Genomic DNA, 19,686 nt, shown 5'->3' with positions numbered 1-19,686 from the left:
TGCTGAAGCCTGAGCGTAAGTGAATGACAGGCTGGCTGTGCGGAGCCTCACCCAAACCTGTCCTGCTGTCGAGGGTCACCCAAGAGTGTCCTCATTGGCTGCATTGCTTTTGGTTTGTTTCAAGAGTTCTTGCACCATAGTAAGAAGGGCACATATATTTCTAGCATAAGATAAGGGAGCCGGATAGCTTCCACTGATAGGCGGTAGAGAACAGTCAGTGAGGAGGGAGGAGCTGCTCTGGTAACTGGGAGGATCAAGTAAAGCCCCCGGGATCCTGGGGAAGAACAAGAAACTTGGCTCACACTGCTGCAGGGCAATTTGCTATAGCATGGAACCTTGGAAGCAATGCCTGGGTGAATAGCAGGTGCTATTTCTTTTGCATCTGTTGATGCTTCCCAGTGAGGTTGGAAAGGGAAGTACAGAGAGGGAGGGCCCTGTATTTGTGAAGTATGGGAGAAGTAAGCCCAAACATGTCTCTGTCTGAGCCAGGTGGTCTGACCTCCTTCCTAGGTATTCTGTTAAATTTTCTGTGAGACCAGGAGTGACAGCATAGTAGGGCAGGAGCAGTAGGCTAGGCAAGCTGGAGTCAAGGGACTCCAAAGGGCTCTGCCTGATGCTTGCCATGTGTCTCTACAGATATGACTCCTATGAGGCCTGTGACTCAAGGGCCATCCTGAGTGAACGAGACCTCTACCGGTCGAGCTATGACTATGGCGAGCTTGACCCTGAGATGGAAATGGCCTATGAGGGCCAATATGATGCCTACCGTGACCAGTTTCGAATGCGTGGAGGAGATACATTTGGTCCAAGGGCTCAGGGCTGGGCCCGGGATGCCCGGAGTGGACGGCCAATGGCCTCGGGCTATGGGCGCATGTGGGAAGACCCCATGGGGGCCCGGGGCCAGTGCATGCCTGGTGCCTCCCGGCTGCCCTCCCTCTTCTCCCAGAACATCATACCCGAGTATGGCATGTTCCAGGGCATGCGTGGTGGGGGTGCCTTCTCTGGTGGCTCCCGATTTGGCTTCGGATTTGGCAATGGCATGAAGCAGATGAGGCGGACCTGGAAGACCTGGACCACAGCTGACTTCCGGGTGAATAAGCTGACCTACCCCTCCTATCCCATGCTGGAATATAGCTACCATCTCTGAGTTCACTCCGTCTTTCTCTTCCAGACCAAAAAGAAGAAGAGAAAGCAGGGTGGCAGTCCTGATGAGCCAGACAGCAAAGCTACCAGAACAGACTGCTCAGACAATAGTGACTCAGACAATGGTAAATTGGGGAATGTGGTGTCCTGCTTCCTGCCCCGTCCTGCTCCCTGCCCCCATGGTACTCCTGGATTGAGCTTGACTATTCTCTCCTTGCAGATGAAGGCACTGAGGGAGAAGCTGCAGAGGGTACTGAAAGCGCTGAGGCTATGGAGAAAGGCTCCCGAGCAGTAAGTAACCCTAGACCTCAGGCTCTTACTCTCTGCAAGTGTGGCCTAGGAGTACAGAGCTGACTTAAAGAAACAAACACAGCCTTGCTACAAGGGTCACAGGCAATGTGGTGATACCTGCATGGGTGGTGAGTGGTTAGCACAAGGAGGCTGGGTATCTAGGGAAAAGTACAGACCACTTCACTAACAATGTGTTTCCTTGGGAGAAATGGGGGCATACAGACCTCTGTGCACCAGGTAGTGGGAAGGTCTGATACTCCCTTAATCCTTTAGAGCCAGTGTAAGTAGCTGTACCTTTTTAAAATTGAATTTTAAAAATTGTATATTAGGAAGGAGAGGACGATGAGGGAAAAGAGGATGGGAGAGAAGAAGGCAGAGAAGATTCGGAGAAAGGTAAGTCTTCCAGGGGTGCCTAGGTACTGGGAAGCTCGTCCAGGTGCTTGTAGTGGGAGGAAACCAGCTGAGGGCAGGGTTGTAGCAGAGAGATGGCTGCCTGGGGCCTTCCTTATGGGACTGGGTATATGTTAGCAGGACCTCTTCTGACTCTGTGCCCTCCCAGCCTGCCTCTGTTTTTCCTAGGCGGAGGTTATGGATGGTGTGGCCTCCAGTCTAGCACTTTGGTTTTGCCTTCAGGTGGGGGCAGCAAGCAAAAGTGTGGGGAGCCCCAGGCACACACACACACCCTTAGTCCCTCAGTAACACACAGTTCCGAGTCCTCAGTGGCTGGTGTCCAAGCCGGGACCCTTGGTGCAGTTTTTACGGCTCTGGTTTGCGTGTCCTCTCCCTTAGCGCCTCTCCAGCCCTTGTTGGGAGTCCGTGTCCCCCCACCTGAGTGATGAGCGCCAGCAGGTACCTAACAGTAAATCCAGCCTCAGCCCACTGTTGCCGCGGTGCCCGGTGGGGGGGTGGGCAGGGCCATGTGAACGGCCTCCCTGCATCCTGCCACCCAGTCCCTCTGAACACACTTGTGTTCCCACCAAGACAGCCTGTCTTTGCCTTCCAGCTTCTCTGCACCCACTCTGCAGGGAGTGAGGGTGTTCCAGAAAATAGAGGGGTCAGCACGTGTTCCCCTCTCCTGGTGCCTAAGCCAAATCTACTTCCTGCTCAGCTCAGGGCAGCCAGCCCTGCTCATGGCCTGAGGCTTTATGTATACAGCTGCTCTCAGATGGACCCTCTGGAGTGGACAGCGGGTGACTCAGCCACAGGCCACAGGGTCTATTTTATTAGAGTCCTCCTGGTAACTCTGCTTTTCTGTTACCACAGGGGCCCTGACCGCCCAGGATGAGAACAGCCAGGCCAAGCGCAAGTTGCAGGCAAGCAAGAAGAGCCAAGACAAACAGAAAAAACGACAGCGAGACCGTATGGTGGAAAGGTAACTGTCTTCCCTCCATCCCTATGCCTCTGCCTCTGTCCTGCTCTGGGGCTACCACCAGGAGAGCAAGGTCATAGCTCTGCCATCTCGCCGCCCTCTGACCTCCCTTGGGAGCCACCACCTGCTCTGCTGTGCATGGACCCTGCTTCCTGCCAGGCCCAGCTCCCAACTCCTGACTCATCCCCTGCCCCTCTGTGGCCACCTGGCGACCGCTGCCATCTGTGGCCTGAGACCTGGCACTGCTCAGCACCATTGCCCAGAAGTTCCAGCACTAGGTCACTCAGCGCACAAGCCCTGAGGTGCGCAGGGGGCCCGATGCCCCTGAGGGAGGGGGCCAGCTCATCAGAGACTCAAGGTCCAAGGCGCCTGTGCCACCCCAGCTAGCTGCCAAGAGGCCGCCACCGTGCCCAGGAGAGATGACAGCACCTGTGGGCTATGGCAGCCTCTGGGTCTGCTGGTGGCCCTGCCCACCGGCCCTCTCAGGCCGGGCCTGTTTGTGGCTGAGCCCTTCACGCCCCTTGGTCGGGTCTGTCTGCCCTCAGGGCTCCCGCACTGGCGCTTGCCTACTCGCCTCAGACTCTTGCTCTTGCTGGACCTTCCACTCAGCCTCGCCGGCGCCCGGCCCCTGGGCTCTTCAGACAAAGCTGACCCCGTGGCCCAGATAAGGACGTCCGGCAGAGGTAGGGACCCGCCCCGAGGCCTCGGTGGCGGCTGGCCTCCTCCGCCCCTTGCCACGGAGGCCTGTTCCAGCCCAGGCCCTAGACCCCAGGCTTCTGCTGTGGACACGAGGCCTAGACAGAGAGCACCTCGCCCAGTGATTCCAGGCTGCCCTCTGGCAGGCCAGGAGGGCACCCTCCTTCCAGCTCAGACTGGTCTCTTCTTGGAAGAGGAAGATGAGGCAGCAGGTGCCCAGGCCTGCTGCCTCCCATCCCTCCTGAAACCACCCCCCAGGCATTCTGAGCAGAGGATGGGCTGGGCCATTGAGTCCCCCAGACCTGAGAAGGAAGATGCAGCGCCTTTTCAGGCACTGCCTCGGGACTGCGTACTCCACTCTGCACCTCAGCCCACCTGGCTCTCGCCAGGGCATCCTTCCTTCCGGCCCCCAGCTGGGCCAAATGCACAAGCTCCTGCCTAGCCTTGGTAGAGAGGCCTTCCGACAACCTTCCAGCGACTCTTTGCCTGTTGCAGCAGTAGCTGCCTCGGGTCTCAGTCTTCTGCCTGTGGGAAGGAAGAGTTCTGCCCCTAACCCTTACGTTGCTGTAACTGCAGCCTACAGACTATCCCTTTCTGCTCCCGACCCTACCAGTCCCAGCCTACCCCTCAGCTGGGACTGCACTTCAGAGCAAGGCCTGTTTCAAGGCCTGCACCTGGGTTGGGGTAGCAATGACATTTCCTGGGACCCTTGCAGCCTCAGCCTCTTGTTTCCCTCCTGTGGCAGGATCCAGTTTGTGTGTTCTCTTTGCAAATACCGGACCTTCTATGAGGATGAGATGGGTAGCCACCTTGACAGCAAGTTCCACAAGGAACACTTCAAGTATGTAGGCACCAAGCTGCCCAAACAGACTGCTGACTTCCTGCAGGTAGGCTTCTGAGCAGCACATCTGCTATCGATTTCTCTAGTCTGGGACCGCCAGGCAGCTGACACAAACGTCTGTGTCTCCGATAGGAATATGTGACCAACAAGACCAAGAAGACTGAGGAGCTTCGAAAAACTGTGGAGGACCTTGATGGTCTGATCCAGCAAATCTACAGAGACCAAGATCTGACCCAAGGTGAGGAGGTTCCATCCCACCAGGATGGCTGCCAGCAGGTAGGCCCCTAGCCTGCCCTTCTCTGCTTCTTGATGTTCCACTGTTCACCCAGTCTCAGGCTCATGTAGAAGTGGCAGGGAAAGTTTAAGAAACTTTTTTCTTTGGCACCTGAGACCAGTGATGACTGCTTTCTTCTGCCCCCAACAGAGATTGCTATGGAGCATTTTGTGAAGAAGGTGGAGGCGGCCCATTGTGCAGCCTGTGACCTTTTCATCCCCATGCAGTTTGGAATCATCCAAAAGCATCTCAAGACTATGGATCACAACCGAAACCGCAGGGTGAGTTGGGGCCCAGGTGTTCTGTCCTAGAGGTGTAGCCTCTGCTAGTCCATGAGGGACTGTGAGGAGGGTAGGGGCAAGAAGGAAGGCCAAGGAGATATATGCAAAGTGTTTGACAGAGATGAAATTGAGCTGGACTTTTAAGAATCAACTGCTAAATTAGTTTCAGAAATCAGAGGCCAACAAACAGTACTAGTATGGCTGGAAGAGAGAGGGGAATTAGACTTCAGACTTGCTTCTGTCGTTGGCAGTATTCAAGTGGTCGGGTAAAAGTATTAGAGTTAATCAGATGAACTAGAGACATTTGCCATGAAGAATATAGGGAGCTTGGTCTCAGGCCATGTGGATAAGAATGGTCTTGGGAATAAAGAAGAGGAATGCTGGTGAGATATAGGAACAGGACATTGGCCTGTGGGAGGGACCAGGAGCCTCCAGTGACTCTCATTCCTAGAAACTGAGTAGACAGTGGACAGATGCAGGGTGGAAGGGGAGCATATTTGGTAAGAAAATTACTACACTTTCTTGTTTTCTAGTGTGTTTCCAGGCCTATCTGAGATCAAAGTATATGTAGTTGTTTGGGTATTTTTTGAGCTTATAATGCAATGACATCATTTTCCCTTTTGTTTTCTCTTTGCAAATCCTCCATGTGCCTCCCCTACTTTGCTCTCTTCCAAATTCATGGCCTCTTTTTCTTTATTTGTTGTTATATATGAGAATGTATATGTCTATGTATTCCTAAACAGATAAATGCAACTTGCTCAGTCTGTATAATGTTGCTTCATGTTTATGTTTTCGGGGCTGATCTAAAATTGGATAACTGATTGTCCTCTTCCCTGGGGAAGACTATTTTTCCCAATCTCAGCATTCTTTGGTTGCTGGGAGTTCTTTGATAAGGTTAGAGCCGCCTCAGTTTCCCTTTTTGCCTTAGCATGTCTATTGGTTTCATCCCATCCTTGTTTAATTAATGTTTAGGCAGCCATGTTATGAGACTTCATGGATGTAGCTGCTCGTGTTTCTAGAAGGTAAATCTCACAAGCAAACTCCCTGTTCCTCTGGCTCTTGTCATCCTTTCACTCCTTTTTTCTCAGTGATTACTGAGCCTTAGACTAAAGAGTTGTATTATATCAGTGTGTTTGTATCAGTGGGAACTGGGCTCCACAACTCTGCATTTTGGTTGGTTGTGGTTGTCTGTAATGGTTTCTGACTTAGAAAAAGTTTCCTTGTTAAGGAGTGAGGACTGCACATATTGGTGGGGATAAGGACGGATACTTAAGAGTGGAGCTCAGAAGTATGCTGCTTTAGCAAAGTGGTGGCTGCAGGTTCTCCTCCAAGACTGTCTGTGACTTCACCAGCCCTGGGTTGCTGGCTAAGTTTCTAGTACCAGGCATGATTTCCCTCTTGATGAATAGGCTTTCAGTCCAGTTAGGGAGAAAAGATGGTGGAAGATGGATATTATATGACATCAATAAAATGTAGGAAAAATTAGCTCTAGCTGAGAAAATATAAAGTTGGAAGTGACCTAGTTTACCTTTGAAATTATAAATGAGGCAATTTGAATGCAGTTTAACACATTTGAAAGTTCCAAATGAGTCAGACATGATGGTGGCTCACACCTGTAACTCCAGCACTTGGGAAGCTGAGACAAAGGATTGCTGTTAACTCCAGGCCCACCTGGGCTACAGAGTAAAGCTCTATTTCAAAACCATAACCAAAAAAGTATGTTTCCGATTAGAGAACTAGAAAGCTTCCATATATTATTATTATTTTGGTAACTGATTACTAAGTTGTAATTGACGTATATCAATAACAACAATAGTATCATAATATATCCATTTTACAATGTACACTTTAGCCAAGCTGGTGGCACATGTCTTTCATCTCAGCACTTGGGAGGCAGAAACAGTTGGAGCTCTGTGAGTTCAAGGCTACTGAGGGCTGCGTAGTGACAACAACTGTAACAAAAGTACAGTTTATCTAAGTTGTTGGTACATGCCTGTGATCCTAGTGCTGAGGAAAGAAGAAAAGAAGGAAGGAGGGAAGGGAGGGGGACTGGGAAGGCAAAGTTAGCTCAGCTGATAAACTGCCTGATGTTCGAGGATGCAGACCTGTGTTCAGATCATTCTCTGTAGACATTCCTTGGCTTACTTGCCTTGAGGACATGTCTTCTGGGCATTTACAAAGCTTTCTTTTCGATATGATTCCTCTACATAGCTATTATAAGAACACTTGTCACTGGATTTAGGAACTATCTAGGTAATTAGTTAGATACTTTTTCCATTGCCATGACAAAATACCTGATCACTCAAGCAACTTAAAGAAGAGAGTGTATTTTAGGTTACAGTTCAAAGGTACAGTCCATCCTGGTGAGGAAGCCATGGTGGTAAGAGTTTGAGACAGCTAGTCACATTGCATAACACTATGGAAACAGCCAGTCTTGGCTTCTTACACCTATAATCATCTCAGGTCTCAGAGACACAGAGACAGGGAGATTCCTAAAGCTCTTTGATCAGCCATTCAGTGAGAGATCCTGGATCAAAAAAATAGGTGGAGAATGATGAGGACAGATACCCAAAATCTCTAGCTCTTACACGTATGTGCACATGCATGAACAAGTATACAAACATATGCACATTACACATACTATATAGTTACAACAGACACGCACAATTTCTTTTTTTTTTTTCTTTTTTTGAAATTAGAGTTCAATGGTTCTGAGTCGACCCCACTGACCTCAGAGTTCTGCAGTCATATCATAGTTAACTATAGAAAATGTTAGCTGGCACCAACCCTTAACTTCTCATCCAACCCTGGTCCTACAGGGCTTCCAGCTTACTGTGTATCTGACTATTTCCGGTCACACACTACATGGTCTATGAATGCCTCTTTCACTGTGAGCGTGGCATTTTCAGGGACCTCTACATCCTAGCATGTATCAACTTCATTCGAATGGATTAATATATCCATTGTTTAAATATACTTTGTTTTTTTTAATTTGGTTTGGTTTTGGTTTTTCTAAATCCACTAATCCTCTCACATGTGGTTCTCAACCTTCCGAATGCAACTCTTTAACACAGTTCATCGCTTCTTCTTCATATTGTTACGAGTCGTGATGTAAATATATGATATGCAGAATATTCGATATGCAACCCCTGTGAAAGGGTCATTCAATGCCCCCCTCCCAGGGGTCTCGACCCACAGATTGAGAACAGCTGCTCTTAGGCCTTTGCGTTGTTTTCACCTTTTGGCTATAATAATAACACTCTTAGGAACATTTGTTACAAGTTAATATATGGGCTTATTTTTATTTCTCTTGGGTATATGCCTAGAAATAGAATGTCTACATTAAAGTATGACTCTTAATTGTTTTGAGTAGCTATAAAATTGTTTTCCAAAGTGGCTATACCATTTTATATACTCAGAGGCAGTATAGGAATGTCCAAGATTCTGTATATTTTCACCAGTGTTTGTTTGAGACAGGGTCTCATGTAGCCCACATTGACCTCTTAAATTTTTTGGTTGTAAGCCTAGCCTTTAACGGTTGAGCCATTTCTCCAGGCCCAGACTGATGACTTCTGTGCAGCTAAACCCCCGCTCCTCCTGACTAGAATGATACTCATCTGCCCCCATGCCCAGTCTATGTAGACAGAACCAAGGCTTTATGCAAGCAGTCTGCCAACCTAGCTCTGTCCCCAGCCCTTTATCTTTGTTTAACTACCTAACAGTCTAGCCATCCTACTGAGTAAAAAGTGCTATTCTTAGGAGAAAGTCTACTCAGATTCCTGGAGTATTTAAAAATTGTATTGTCTTCAATTCTTAGAGGTTTTTGGTGTGGCTTTTAATGCTTTTTTGTTCATTTACATTGCTGAGGATTGAACTTAGGACCTTGTCCATGCTAAGCTAGCACCCTATTAAGCTATATCTCCCATCTTACAATTCTTTTATATTTGAGACACATGTCACTTATAAGATTTGCAAGTATTTTTCCCATTCTGTGGGGTTTTCCACTTCATTTTTTTCAGACAGGTTCTCATTATATAGCTCTGGCTGCTCTTGAATTTGCCATGTAGACAAGTCTGGCCTCAGATCCACCTGCCTCATGTTACCAAGTACGAGATTTAAAGGCATGCACCACGACGCCCAGCTTTTTTTCACTTTCTTGATGTATCATGTACATGTGAATGCAGGTTTTTGTGATTGCCAGAAGATGGCATCAGATCCCTTGGCACTAGAGCTACAGGTAGTTGTGAACTACTTGATATGAATAGTAGGATCAGGTCCTCTGAAAAACTGCCTGCCTTAACTCATGAGCCACCTCTCCAGCCCCTCACAAATGCTTTTTTGTTTGTTTGTTTTGTCTTGTATTTTGCAGTACTGGAATTGAGACAAACCTACAACCTTATACATATAGGCAAGCATTTAACTGCTGAGCAACATTCTCAGCTGCTTTGTTATGAGGCATGATCTCACAGTGTGGATCAGGCTGGCCTGAATTTGTTTGGCTGCCCCTAAGTGGCCTGGAACTGAAGATCTTAGTGCTTCCGCCACCTGAGTATTTGGACTATAGGCATGCGCTGTCATAGCCAGCCAAAAGTTTAATTTTGATGAAATACACTCTGTTTTACCTTTTATTATTTATGCGTAGGGTGTATTATCTGAAAATGCATTAAACAAAGGTCATGAAGGAACTCTACCACTTCCCACTCCTCCTTTTTGAGATGGTGTCTCACTATGTATGTGTGTCTGCTTGGCCTAGAACTTGCTGTGTAGAGAGCCTTTGAACTTATGGCAGTCTTCCTGCCTCTGCCTCTTGAGTGCTGATATTCCAGGTGTGAGCCACTGTGCCTAGTCCTTGAATTTCCTGGTTTCAGCTTTTACAATTAGGCCTTAATCCATTTAATTGTTTTACCATATGAGGTTGGGACCTAATTTCATTCTTTTGCATAGAACATCCAGTCTTCCCAATCTTCCCAGTACTACTTGAAAGACACAGTTCTTTTTTTTTTTTTTTTTTTAGATATTTTATTTACACTTTAGATGCCATCCCCTTTCCCCATTCCCCCTCCCTTAGAAAACCCCTATCCCATGCCCCCCTTTCCTTTTTGCATTTATACATTTTTTTAAAAAATGTTAATCATAGGTTTTATAAGTTTGGAATTGTTCAATCAGAGGTGTAACCCACTACCCAACCTAGATATATCAACTATCTTTGACTGGTGGAGATACATGAACATCTGCCTCCCTGTCTCCCCCTCTTTCTCTCTTTCATCATCTAGCTTCTCCTCTCCTTCTTTTCCTCCTCTTCTTACTCCTTCTCTTCCTCTCAGTACTCCTCACACCTTAGCTCCTCCTACAATCACTCTTCCTGTTAAAATGAAACTTTTCTCTCAAAATACAATTAGAGCATAATTATGCCAATTTGTACCAGTGAGGTACAAGATAGTCCTAATACCCAGTCCATCATTTTGTTGACTAACCAGCACCTCTGTCGTCTATCCTAACTAAAACATTTATTTCTGAGCCTGGCTTTAGGATGAATGGAAAGACACAGTTCTTATCCCCAGTAAATGATCTCTGCCCTTTGTAGAAAGTCAGTTGACCATAACTATATGGGTTTATTTCTGGATTCTAAATTCCATTCCATTGTGTTTGGTTATTTTTTGGGGAGTGGATACAAGAAGGGACTTACCTATTTATTTGTTGTTGAGAGTTCTCACTCTATAACTTGGGCTAGCCTTGAATTTGAATTATTCTTTGTGTCTCTGCCTATGTTTTAGAATTTATTCTGTCTTTGTACTGTAGCCTCATGATTAAATTTAAATTCAGAATGTGTAGTGCCCAACACTGCTTTCATTATTGGTTCTGTCACTGTGTGCTGTTTGGTTTTAGTGTTAACTTGTCATTTTCTCTGAAAAACCAAGCTGGTGTTGTGATAAAATTATGCTGTGTTTTTAGATGATTTGGGGAAGTCCTATTATCAATATTGTGTTTATTGCTTCTTCGTGCAATGGATAGAGTGTTAGTCTTGCAGTACTGTCTTCTAATTGATGGTTATGAGTCTTTTTCTTTTATTTGGGGGTTTTTGTTTGTTTTTAATCTTTCCTTTCACCGGTATTCTTGAGAACATGGTTTATGCCTGGTATGGAAGCATGCCCTTGGGAGGCACAGGCAGGTAGAGCTCTGTGAGTTTAAAGCCAGCTTGGTCTACAGAGTGACTTCCAGACTAATCCTCCTCTGGACCAAGTTAACAATTGTTTTCTTTAAAGTATTTCTGTTGTGTTGTTCTTACTGTCTTTTGGCTTCAACTGTCTGATGAGACATCTGTTTGCAAGTGAGGTTTTATTTGCTTCCAAGTTTTTTTCATTTCTTGGGCTTTTGGTGCTGAGTTATGATTCATCCTTTTTAGGTATCTGTGTTTACTCTTCTTGGAGTTCACAGGGCTTCTGCATTGTGTAGATTAAAGCTTTCATCAGTCTTGGGAAGCTTTTAGACTTTTTTTTTCTATTCCTTCTTACTCTGTCACTACACATTATATTGAGTAACTTTTTTTTGTTTTTGTTTTTGTTTGTTTTGTTTTTGTTTTTCGAGACAGGGTTTCTCTGTGTATCCCTGGCTGTCCTGGAACTCACTCTGTAGACCAGGCTGTCCTCGAACTCAGAAATCCGCCTGCCTCTGCCTCCCAAGTGCTGGGATTAAAGGCGTGCGCCACCACCGCCCGGCTATATTGAGTGACTTAATGCTATCTGAAATAATTAATTTTTTCTTCACTGTTTTTTCTCTCTGTTCTTTAGATGGTATAATTGTTGCCTGAGTTAGAACAAAAGTCCCAAGCACAGGGAATCCCAATGGACTAGGCTCAGCCTTATCCTAGAAAGCCAATCAAAGAGATAAACAGTGCAGAAAGCAGAAAGGGAGTTTTATTGGCAGACTGATTTGATTACCCTGCTGTGGACAGTGCTTACAGTGGTCTTAGTTTCTAACAGGAAAGATGAACAAAAGCAAGCACTAGGAACTTCATTAGTCCATATCATCATGTTGATCCGACCATGACCAGCCATTACCTTAGGATCTACCATGTTGGTCCCAAAAAGATGTCTTGTTTAGGGGCAGTTTTGGTTCATTGTCTTAACTATAATCCAATAACTGTAGGGAAGAAAGACTCCAGGCTAATTCAGAAGGAAAGAACTAGAACAAGAGGAAAGAACAAAGTGGAAGTTACTGGGTCAATATCTGCCTTCTTAAATCCTCGCTGTTGAGCCAGCAAGATGGTTTGGCGGGTAAAGAAAGGCAGTTGCTGAATTTGATACCTGGGACTCACATGGTGGAAGGGAAGAAGCCACTCATGGAATTTGTCCTCTGATCTCCACCAAACAAACAAACAAACAAACAAACACATCTTAATTCAGATCCACACTGTCAAGCCTTTAGTCCATTTCAGTGAAGGAGAGATGAAAGTAGAACCCTGAACTGTGATACTCATGACCTACAGGCTTGTTCAGTTTACATCTACTGTTGAACACCTCTGCTGAATGTTTTGTTTCTGTTACAGTTCTCTTTTTTTCTGAGATTTAGTTGTACTTTTATAAAAAGATATTATTACATCTCTGTCGATAGTCCATGTTCTTTAAATGTGGTGGCTTTGTTTGCTTTTTGGTTTGGTTTGGTTTGGTTTGGTTTACGTTGTCTCACGTGTAGCTTTGGCTGCTCTGGAATTTGTTATTATAAACTAAGCTGCCTCAAGCTCACCGAGAACTACCTACCTTTACCTCCAAGCCCAGACTAAATGTGTTTTTAATTACCACTTTGACTTATGATGACACTGCTAGGTGGTGGTGATACCCATTTTGGTGAATGAGTATTCAAATTATCATTCAGTTACAGTAAGAAAAACAACTGTATCAAATAACTGTAAGAAGAGCTGCTTAGGGCAATGGTGGCAAACGCCTTTTTAATCCCAGCATTTTGGAGGCAGAGGTCAGTGAGTCTCCGAGTTCAAGGCCAGCGTGGTCTATAGAGTGAGTTCTGGGCTAGCCAGAGCTACATGGTGAAGAAACTGACATCCAGTCACTACTGTTTTTAATTTTGTTGTGTTATCTTTAATATGGGTCCATTTCCTTTGACTATCTTAAAATCTAGATGTCTTAGAAATCACATAATGACTGACCCTCCACACACTTGCTCACTCGTGTGATCTCATGACTAGCCATATTCTGTTGTTTTCCTCCTTTCTATGAGTGTTGGGAGTTAGACTCCAAGCCTTGTGCATTCTAGACAAGCGCTCCACCACTAAGCTACATTCCTAGGATGAGCCAAATTCTTTAGAGATATATCCACTAGTGAAGTCCCTTTCATCCCTGTAGTGAGAGTCTGATGTTGTCCTTTGAGGTAGGAGCCTACTGGCATATTACTGCTACCCTGAGACACTATGAATCACCTGGGGTGGTTTTAATTCACCTCCTATCTTTCCTAGCCACACCAACTAATGCACTATATTAATTTCTTGCCTATTGTTCTTTTGTTCTAGCAGTGTCCTAGAATTTAACTTACACTCTATCGGATTTGGTTAAATCCTGGTTCTTGGCCTGAGCTGTGGCCTAGTGGTAGAATGTTTCTCTAGCATGTACCGACACCTTGAGTGTAGCCTCAGTACCCGCTTACCTCAGATGGGACTTCTTAAAGGGATAGTTTCTGAGATTATTGTTTGAGATTTACTTCAATCCAGAGAAGCTGCTTAGCTCTTGTTCTGGTTGGTTGATTTGCCTGTTTGTTTTGTTTGGTGGCAATATAGCCAGTCTTTAGTTCAGTTTCCTCCAGCTTTTCTCCACATTCTCCATTAGTTTGAGAGAGACCTTCATCTTGATCTTCATTCTTGAGTATGAAGTGTATTCCTTTGGGGGAAGATACTGAGAGTTCACTGTTCTAAGGTTCAGCCATCCCAAGACAAACAGTTTGAGCCAAGGAAGGAGATGAGTGGATGTGAACTGGCTGGAGTCTCATTCTCTTGGTGTCTGTCTGTCTATCTCTCTCTCTGTCTCTCTCTCTCTCTCTGTCTCTCTCTCTCTCTCTCTCTCTCTCTCTCTCTCTCTCTCTCATATCTAGGCCCTTTATGAACAAGAATATGTGGGTCCCTGTATTCTTAGCATGCTGTGTCCTAAGGCAAACCTGGGCTCTTGTATGGCAACTAAGCTATTACCTCTGCATCTAGAACTGAGCCTCAGCAACCAGTAGCAGAGGCAGGAAGAGAAATGCATTTGTTGGTGTCACTGGGTCAAAGTATCTTTTCTGTATTAAGCAGTTCTTCATCTACTGTTTGTCGTTTGGAACAGTTCCAGGTACTTCAAATGGTAGGTTTTGTCTTTAAGTCTTATCAGTCTCATTAGAGAATGGAACCCCAGAACCCCTCAGACTGCCACGCTGGAAGTCTGTCCACTCTAAGTAAAATTTAGGCTTCCAGTTTGCTTGCTCTTGCGCTCTCTCTCTCTCTCTCTCTCTCTCTCTCTCTCTCTCTCTCTCTCTGTGTGTGTGTGTGTGTGTGTGTGTGTTAGGGAGGGTTGTATAGATATGGAAGTTTGCACATATAGTCCATGTGCTTTGGAGGCTAGAAGACAGCCATAGGATGTTGTTTCTCACTATGTCACTATGAACCCTCTCTCCCTTCTTTTGACCTTTGCTTAACTGATCTGGAACCCACCAAGTAGTCTAAGTTAGAGGGCCCACAAACCCCAGGGATCAGCCTGCCTCTACTTCCCTGTGGTGGTATAAACACACACCACCACAGCCACTGTTTTATATGGTATCTAAAGGTTGGACTCAGGTTCCCATGCTCACATAGCCAGCACTTACTGACTGAGCCATCTCCTAGCCACTGCTTGTCTGTTTGGTTTGGTTTTGGTTAAGATAGAATCTCACAATGTAGCCTAGGCTGGCCTTCAAGTCTCAGTGCCCCTGCCTCTACTTTCCAACTGCTGGGATTATAGGCATCTGCCTATTACACCACCTACGAAGCCTTTTAAACTTTAATTCCAAAGATCAGAAAAAGATAATTCCAAGATGAAGTTATCGATCAGATTATTATAAAAATAGGAAGGTGTGAAAAGAAAAGATAAAAATAAACTTATTAGTAATTTATAAACACTAAATTATAATTAGTCTTGTATCTGGTCTGCAAGGATGACTCAAGAATCTAGCAGCATTCTTAGCATAAAATATCGGGAGGGAAAGTGACAATATTTTTAAAATTACATTTATTTTGTTTATGTATATGTGCTGGTGTGCATGCACATTTGTTCCATACATGTGGAAGTCTGAGGATAACTTTCTTGGGAGTTAGGCTTTCTCCCTCCATCATGAGATAGAACTCAGGTCCCTAGATTTGGCAGGTAGTAAGTACCTTTACCCATTGAAGCCATCTTGCCAGATCTGTAGTAACATTCTTAGAGAAGCTGAATGATTATAGCAAAATGATCTCAAAGTTAGTGAATGTAGTAAGGGAGATAGGAGTTAAGATACCCCAAAAAATGGCATGTCTAACAGTGGCCAAAATACTGTACAAAGGGCAGTTTCCAGTTCAGGAACTTGCTTAGCAGATATTTAAAACTTACTGCAAAGCCAATACAATTTAATACAAAAAAAACCCCTGATGTTGGCCAGTGATAAAACAGAACAACCAAGCCTGGTGGTGGTGGCCCATGCCTTTAATCCCATCACTAGGGAAGCAGAAGCAGGTTGATCTTTGAGTTCAAAGTCAGCCTGGTCTACAGAGTGAGTTCCAGGACAGCCAGAGCTATAGAGAAACCTTGTCTTGAAAAACCAAAAACTAAAACACACAAACAAAAAGCCAGTGCAACCAGAGAGTCTAGCAAGATCCCAGTGTATCCTTGAAATCATTTGTTTAACTTAGTGATAGTATAGGTAGGGCCAGGAGGTTTGGGTTTCAGAAAGCCAATTGGATATTATACTAACCTCCATTGGGATCTGAGAAAGTACCTTATAGTTTAATACTGAATAATTCGTCAAGGATAAATAAAGGTGGAATAAAAACCTAATCTTGGCTTACATTTAGCCACCAAATGACTGAGAAGAAAACTTGATCTCTAGAGTTCTTATGGAGGTATGAGTATGTACTGAGATCAAGCCTAGGGTCTTGCATATGCTATGCCATTATTCTACCAAGTTACATCTTCAGTCCTGGATTTTATCTTAAATGTATTTTAAAAAATAAGATAAAGGATTGCTAGGCAATGATGGCACAAGCCTTTAATCCCAATACTCAGAAAAGAGAGGCAGGCAGATCTCTTGAGTTTGAGACCAGCCTGGTCTGCAGAGGGAGTTCTAGAACAACCAGTGCTTATGCAGAGAAACTTTGTCTCTAAAAACCAAAACCAAACCAAAACAACAACAACAACAACAAAATCGGATTATAGCCCTATATTTTAGTTTAGTCGGAAAATACTGGCACATTTTATAAATTTGCTACATATCATGTACTAAACTCTAGGAATTTTAAATATAAAAAATAAATAATTAGAAAACTAGGAAGAAAATTAGATCATTTGTTTACCTTGAGTGTTCAAAGAAGTCTTCCTGAGCAGGCCAGGCAAGGGGCTTGGCTTACAGAAATTCTGGGCAGCTATTTCCAGTGTGCACATCAGAGTACTCAGGGTTGCCGACATCCAGGGCAATGGCACCAGAAGAGCAAACATTCTTTTTATCTCACAGCAAAAATATAACAACCAATGCTGAGAAGAGGCAGGTAAGAGGAATCTGTTCTGCCTGTCCCGACCTTAGAGCTTTGGGTTCACCTGATCTTTCTGTCTCTGCTTCTGCTATAGTAGCTATTACTATAGATGTGTTCTAACTGACCAGATCAGGCTATTTTCTACCTGGGTGCTGTATAGTTGGTTGTTTTAATGCTGGCACAGTAAGTGTAAGTCACTATTGGAGCAAGGTCAAGCAAGCACTGGATAATTAAGCACTATCATTTGGGATACTCACTTGGTTAGAATTAAAAGCACCAACCTGAAAGTATATATGTTGGGTTTTTTTTGTTGTTGTTTTTAAGTATTTCTCATGTTTGGCCATTGTGACCAAAGTCTGGAAGCAGCTGTTTATGTTCAACTTCTGGACACACAGAGGGGTAAAAAGGGACAGTGTGTTGGCCAGTGAAAATTACTGAGAAACTGTAGTAGTTTCTAATTCTTTACCTTAATCTGTTACTTGAGAATATTCAGTCTATTAATAGATTAAATGTATAAAGAAAACCGTCAGGTCTAGTGAGGTGCTCAGTGGGTAACAGTACTTGTTGCCAACCCTGGCAGCCCTGGGCCACTGGTGCTGGAGAGAGAGACCCAACTCCCTTTCATTCTTTCTTTGGTTTCATAATCATGTCTGTACTCCTATGACTGAAGAAATGATGCAGCACGCTGATGCAATCTTCCAGACAGAATGACTCAGATATGATAGTACAGGTCTACAATTCCAGCATTAGGAGATCAAGAGGATCAGAGTTCAGAGCCAGTTTATAAGCCAGGCATAGTCTAATGTTCTTGGAATCCCGACACTTGGAAGGCTGAAGCAGGAAAATTGCTACAAATTTGAGAGACCAGCATGGACGACATACTGAGCTCAGGCCAGCCTGGCCTACAAAATATCTCAAACAAAAAATAATTCCAAACAACCAAACAAGTCTCAGAACACCCTACACTACCATAGCAGTCTCAACAGAAGGCCCAGGATTCACACCGCATCTCATGTCTTCTGTACTCTGCCAGCAGGCCCTGGTTTATTTCTAGTTATTACTGAGGCAAATTTGTATTTCTGGTGTATTCCATCAAACAGCTTTTTGAGTCTGTAACCAACTGCTTCAGCAGTAGAGAAGTGTCTCTTTTCAACCTTACCATTATATATTTCTTCATGTTCAAATCATGTGAGTTAGAAGGATGCACAACATTTAAATATAGTTTCATTTGTATTCTCGTTTTGTTTTGGCAGTCTTATGTAGTTCAAGCTGTCCTGGAATTCACTCTATAGGTCAGAGTGGCCTTGAATTTGCAATGGTCCTCTCTTCCTCTTAAGTGTTGGGCTTACAGGTGTGCATTGCTAGGGCTGATTTTATACTCTCCTTATGGTTCTAAACAATCTCCTGTGTGCTAGGGCAATTTACTCCTAGGTGCCTACATGTGTGTGTGGTAGCATGTGTGTAGAAGTCAAAGAACAACTTGAGGACTTGGTTCTCTCCATCATATGTAACCTCAGAATTGGGTTCAATTTGCCAAGCTTGGTAAGAAGTGCTTTAACCCACTGAGTCATCTTGCCAGACCCTTTATTGTTTTTACATTTTACAGTTTTTTGTTGTTGCTGGGGTTTTTTTTTTGGGGGGGGGAGGGGGCTGGCAAGGTTTTTCTGTGCCCTGGCTGTCCTGGAACTTGCTCTGTAGACCAAGCTGGCCTTGAACTCAGGAAGATCCGCCCACCTGCCTCAGCCTCCTGAGTGCTGAGATTAAAGGTGTGTGCCACCAGTCCTGGCCCTACATTTTACTTTTAATAGGTTTTACTATACTGGGTGGTGTGTGTGTATCTGGGGATTGAACCTAGGGCTTTAAGAATAATACTAAGAAAGCACTCTATCATCAAACTATTATATTATCTCCAGATGGCCCCCTTCCCCTTTTTATGTTTTATTTTTTATTTTTCATATGTTTTGCCTGCATGTATGTCTGCTCACCATGCGTGTGCCTGGTGCCTGTGGTAACCAGAAGGCCTCATATTCCCTGGAATTAGAAATTGTCAGCCACCTTCTGGGTGGCGGAAATTGAACCTGAGTCTTTGAAATACTAACAAGTACTTTCACACTGAGCGATCATCTCTCTAGCCCCAGCCATCTTTTATTTTCTGAGACATAATCAAAGTTGTCCAGGTTGCCTTTAAACTCTGTAGTCCAGGTAGGCCTTCCATTTGAATGCCCTGGAATTACAGTCTGTGTAACTATAGAAAGTCCAGCACTTACTATAGTTTCTATGTAAGCAAATCAGGTTTCAAACAGCAAATATGGTATGGATGGTCAGATCACATCCTAGTTCTTTGCATGCTCGTCCAGAGTGACTGGACACATTATGCCCAAGGTGCACTTACAGACACTAGGTCTAGTTATTGGTGAATCTGAACCTCAGCTGGGTTTGTTGGATTTCTAGAGCAGCCTCACCAGCCCTGTTTGCCCTACCCATAGCTCATGATGGAGCAGTCCAAGAAGTCCTCTCTTATGGTGGCCCGCAGTATTCTCAACAACAAGCTCATTAGCAAGAAGCTGGAGCGGTATCTGAAGGTGAGGCAAAGGCGAAAGCGCTGTCCTAGTTCTGACCTCTGTGAGCCTGGTCCCCATACTGTCCTTGTGATTCTTCCTTCCCATTAAGGTCTCTTATCACTCTCTACAGGGCGAGAATCCTTTCACTGACAACCCGGAGGAGGAGAAGGAACAAGACGAGGTGGAGGCTGGCGCTCTGGATGAAGGGGCACCAGGTGAAGCGACAGGGCTCACAGAGGGCGTGCCGGCACAGCCGCCGGTACCCCTGGAGCCCGCCCCAGGGACTGCAACGCCGCCACCTCCGCCACCACCAGAAGAGGAGGAGAGCCCAGTACCCTTGCTGGGCGGGGCGCTGCAGTGCCAGATCCGCGGGATCCCGGGCCTCGACGTGGAAGATGACGAGGAGGGCGGTGGGGGTCCATAACCCTTACCGGGCAGGGCTCACGTAGCTGAGGCTGCAAGTCCAGCCTAATAAAGTGCTTTCCCACCCTATATC

The 19,686-nt window shown here is 45.1% G+C and overlaps 1 protein-coding gene across 4 annotated transcripts in view; it reads left to right on the top strand.

Moving 5' to 3' along the window:
* Positions 1-19,682, top strand: part of Akap8l (A-kinase anchoring protein 8 like) — a 31,021-nt gene extending 11,339 nt beyond the window's left edge. For 3 of the 4 annotated variants that reach the window (XM_076919647.1, XM_076919646.1, XM_076919645.1), the window contains 10 exons: positions 637-1,090; positions 1,172-1,268; positions 1,364-1,434; positions 1,764-1,827; positions 2,698-2,806; positions 4,245-4,386; positions 4,473-4,578; positions 4,765-4,895; positions 19,116-19,211; positions 19,321-19,682. In XM_076919647.1, the coding sequence (XP_076775762.1) occupies positions 637-1,090; positions 1,172-1,268; positions 1,364-1,434; positions 1,764-1,827; positions 2,698-2,806; positions 4,245-4,386; positions 4,473-4,578; positions 4,765-4,895; positions 19,116-19,211; positions 19,321-19,614 (1,564 nt within the window). In that variant the 3' untranslated portion in view covers positions 19,615-19,682. Of the gene's footprint in view, positions 1-636; positions 1,091-1,171; positions 1,269-1,363; positions 1,435-1,763; positions 1,828-2,697; positions 2,807-4,244; positions 4,387-4,472; positions 4,617-4,764; positions 4,896-19,115; positions 19,212-19,320 lie in introns of those variants that run through there. The other variant, XM_076919648.1, reaches the window with a different exon arrangement.
* The last annotated feature ends 4 nt before the right edge of the window (positions 19,683-19,686 follow it).

Source organism: Arvicanthis niloticus, chromosome 22 (genome assembly GCF_011762505.2).
Source record: "Arvicanthis niloticus isolate mArvNil1 chromosome 22, mArvNil1.pat.X, whole genome shotgun sequence".
Classification (NCBI taxonomy): domain Eukaryota; kingdom Metazoa; phylum Chordata; class Mammalia; order Rodentia; family Muridae; genus Arvicanthis; species Arvicanthis niloticus.
This window is presented reverse-complemented; position numbering and strand designations above follow the sequence as displayed.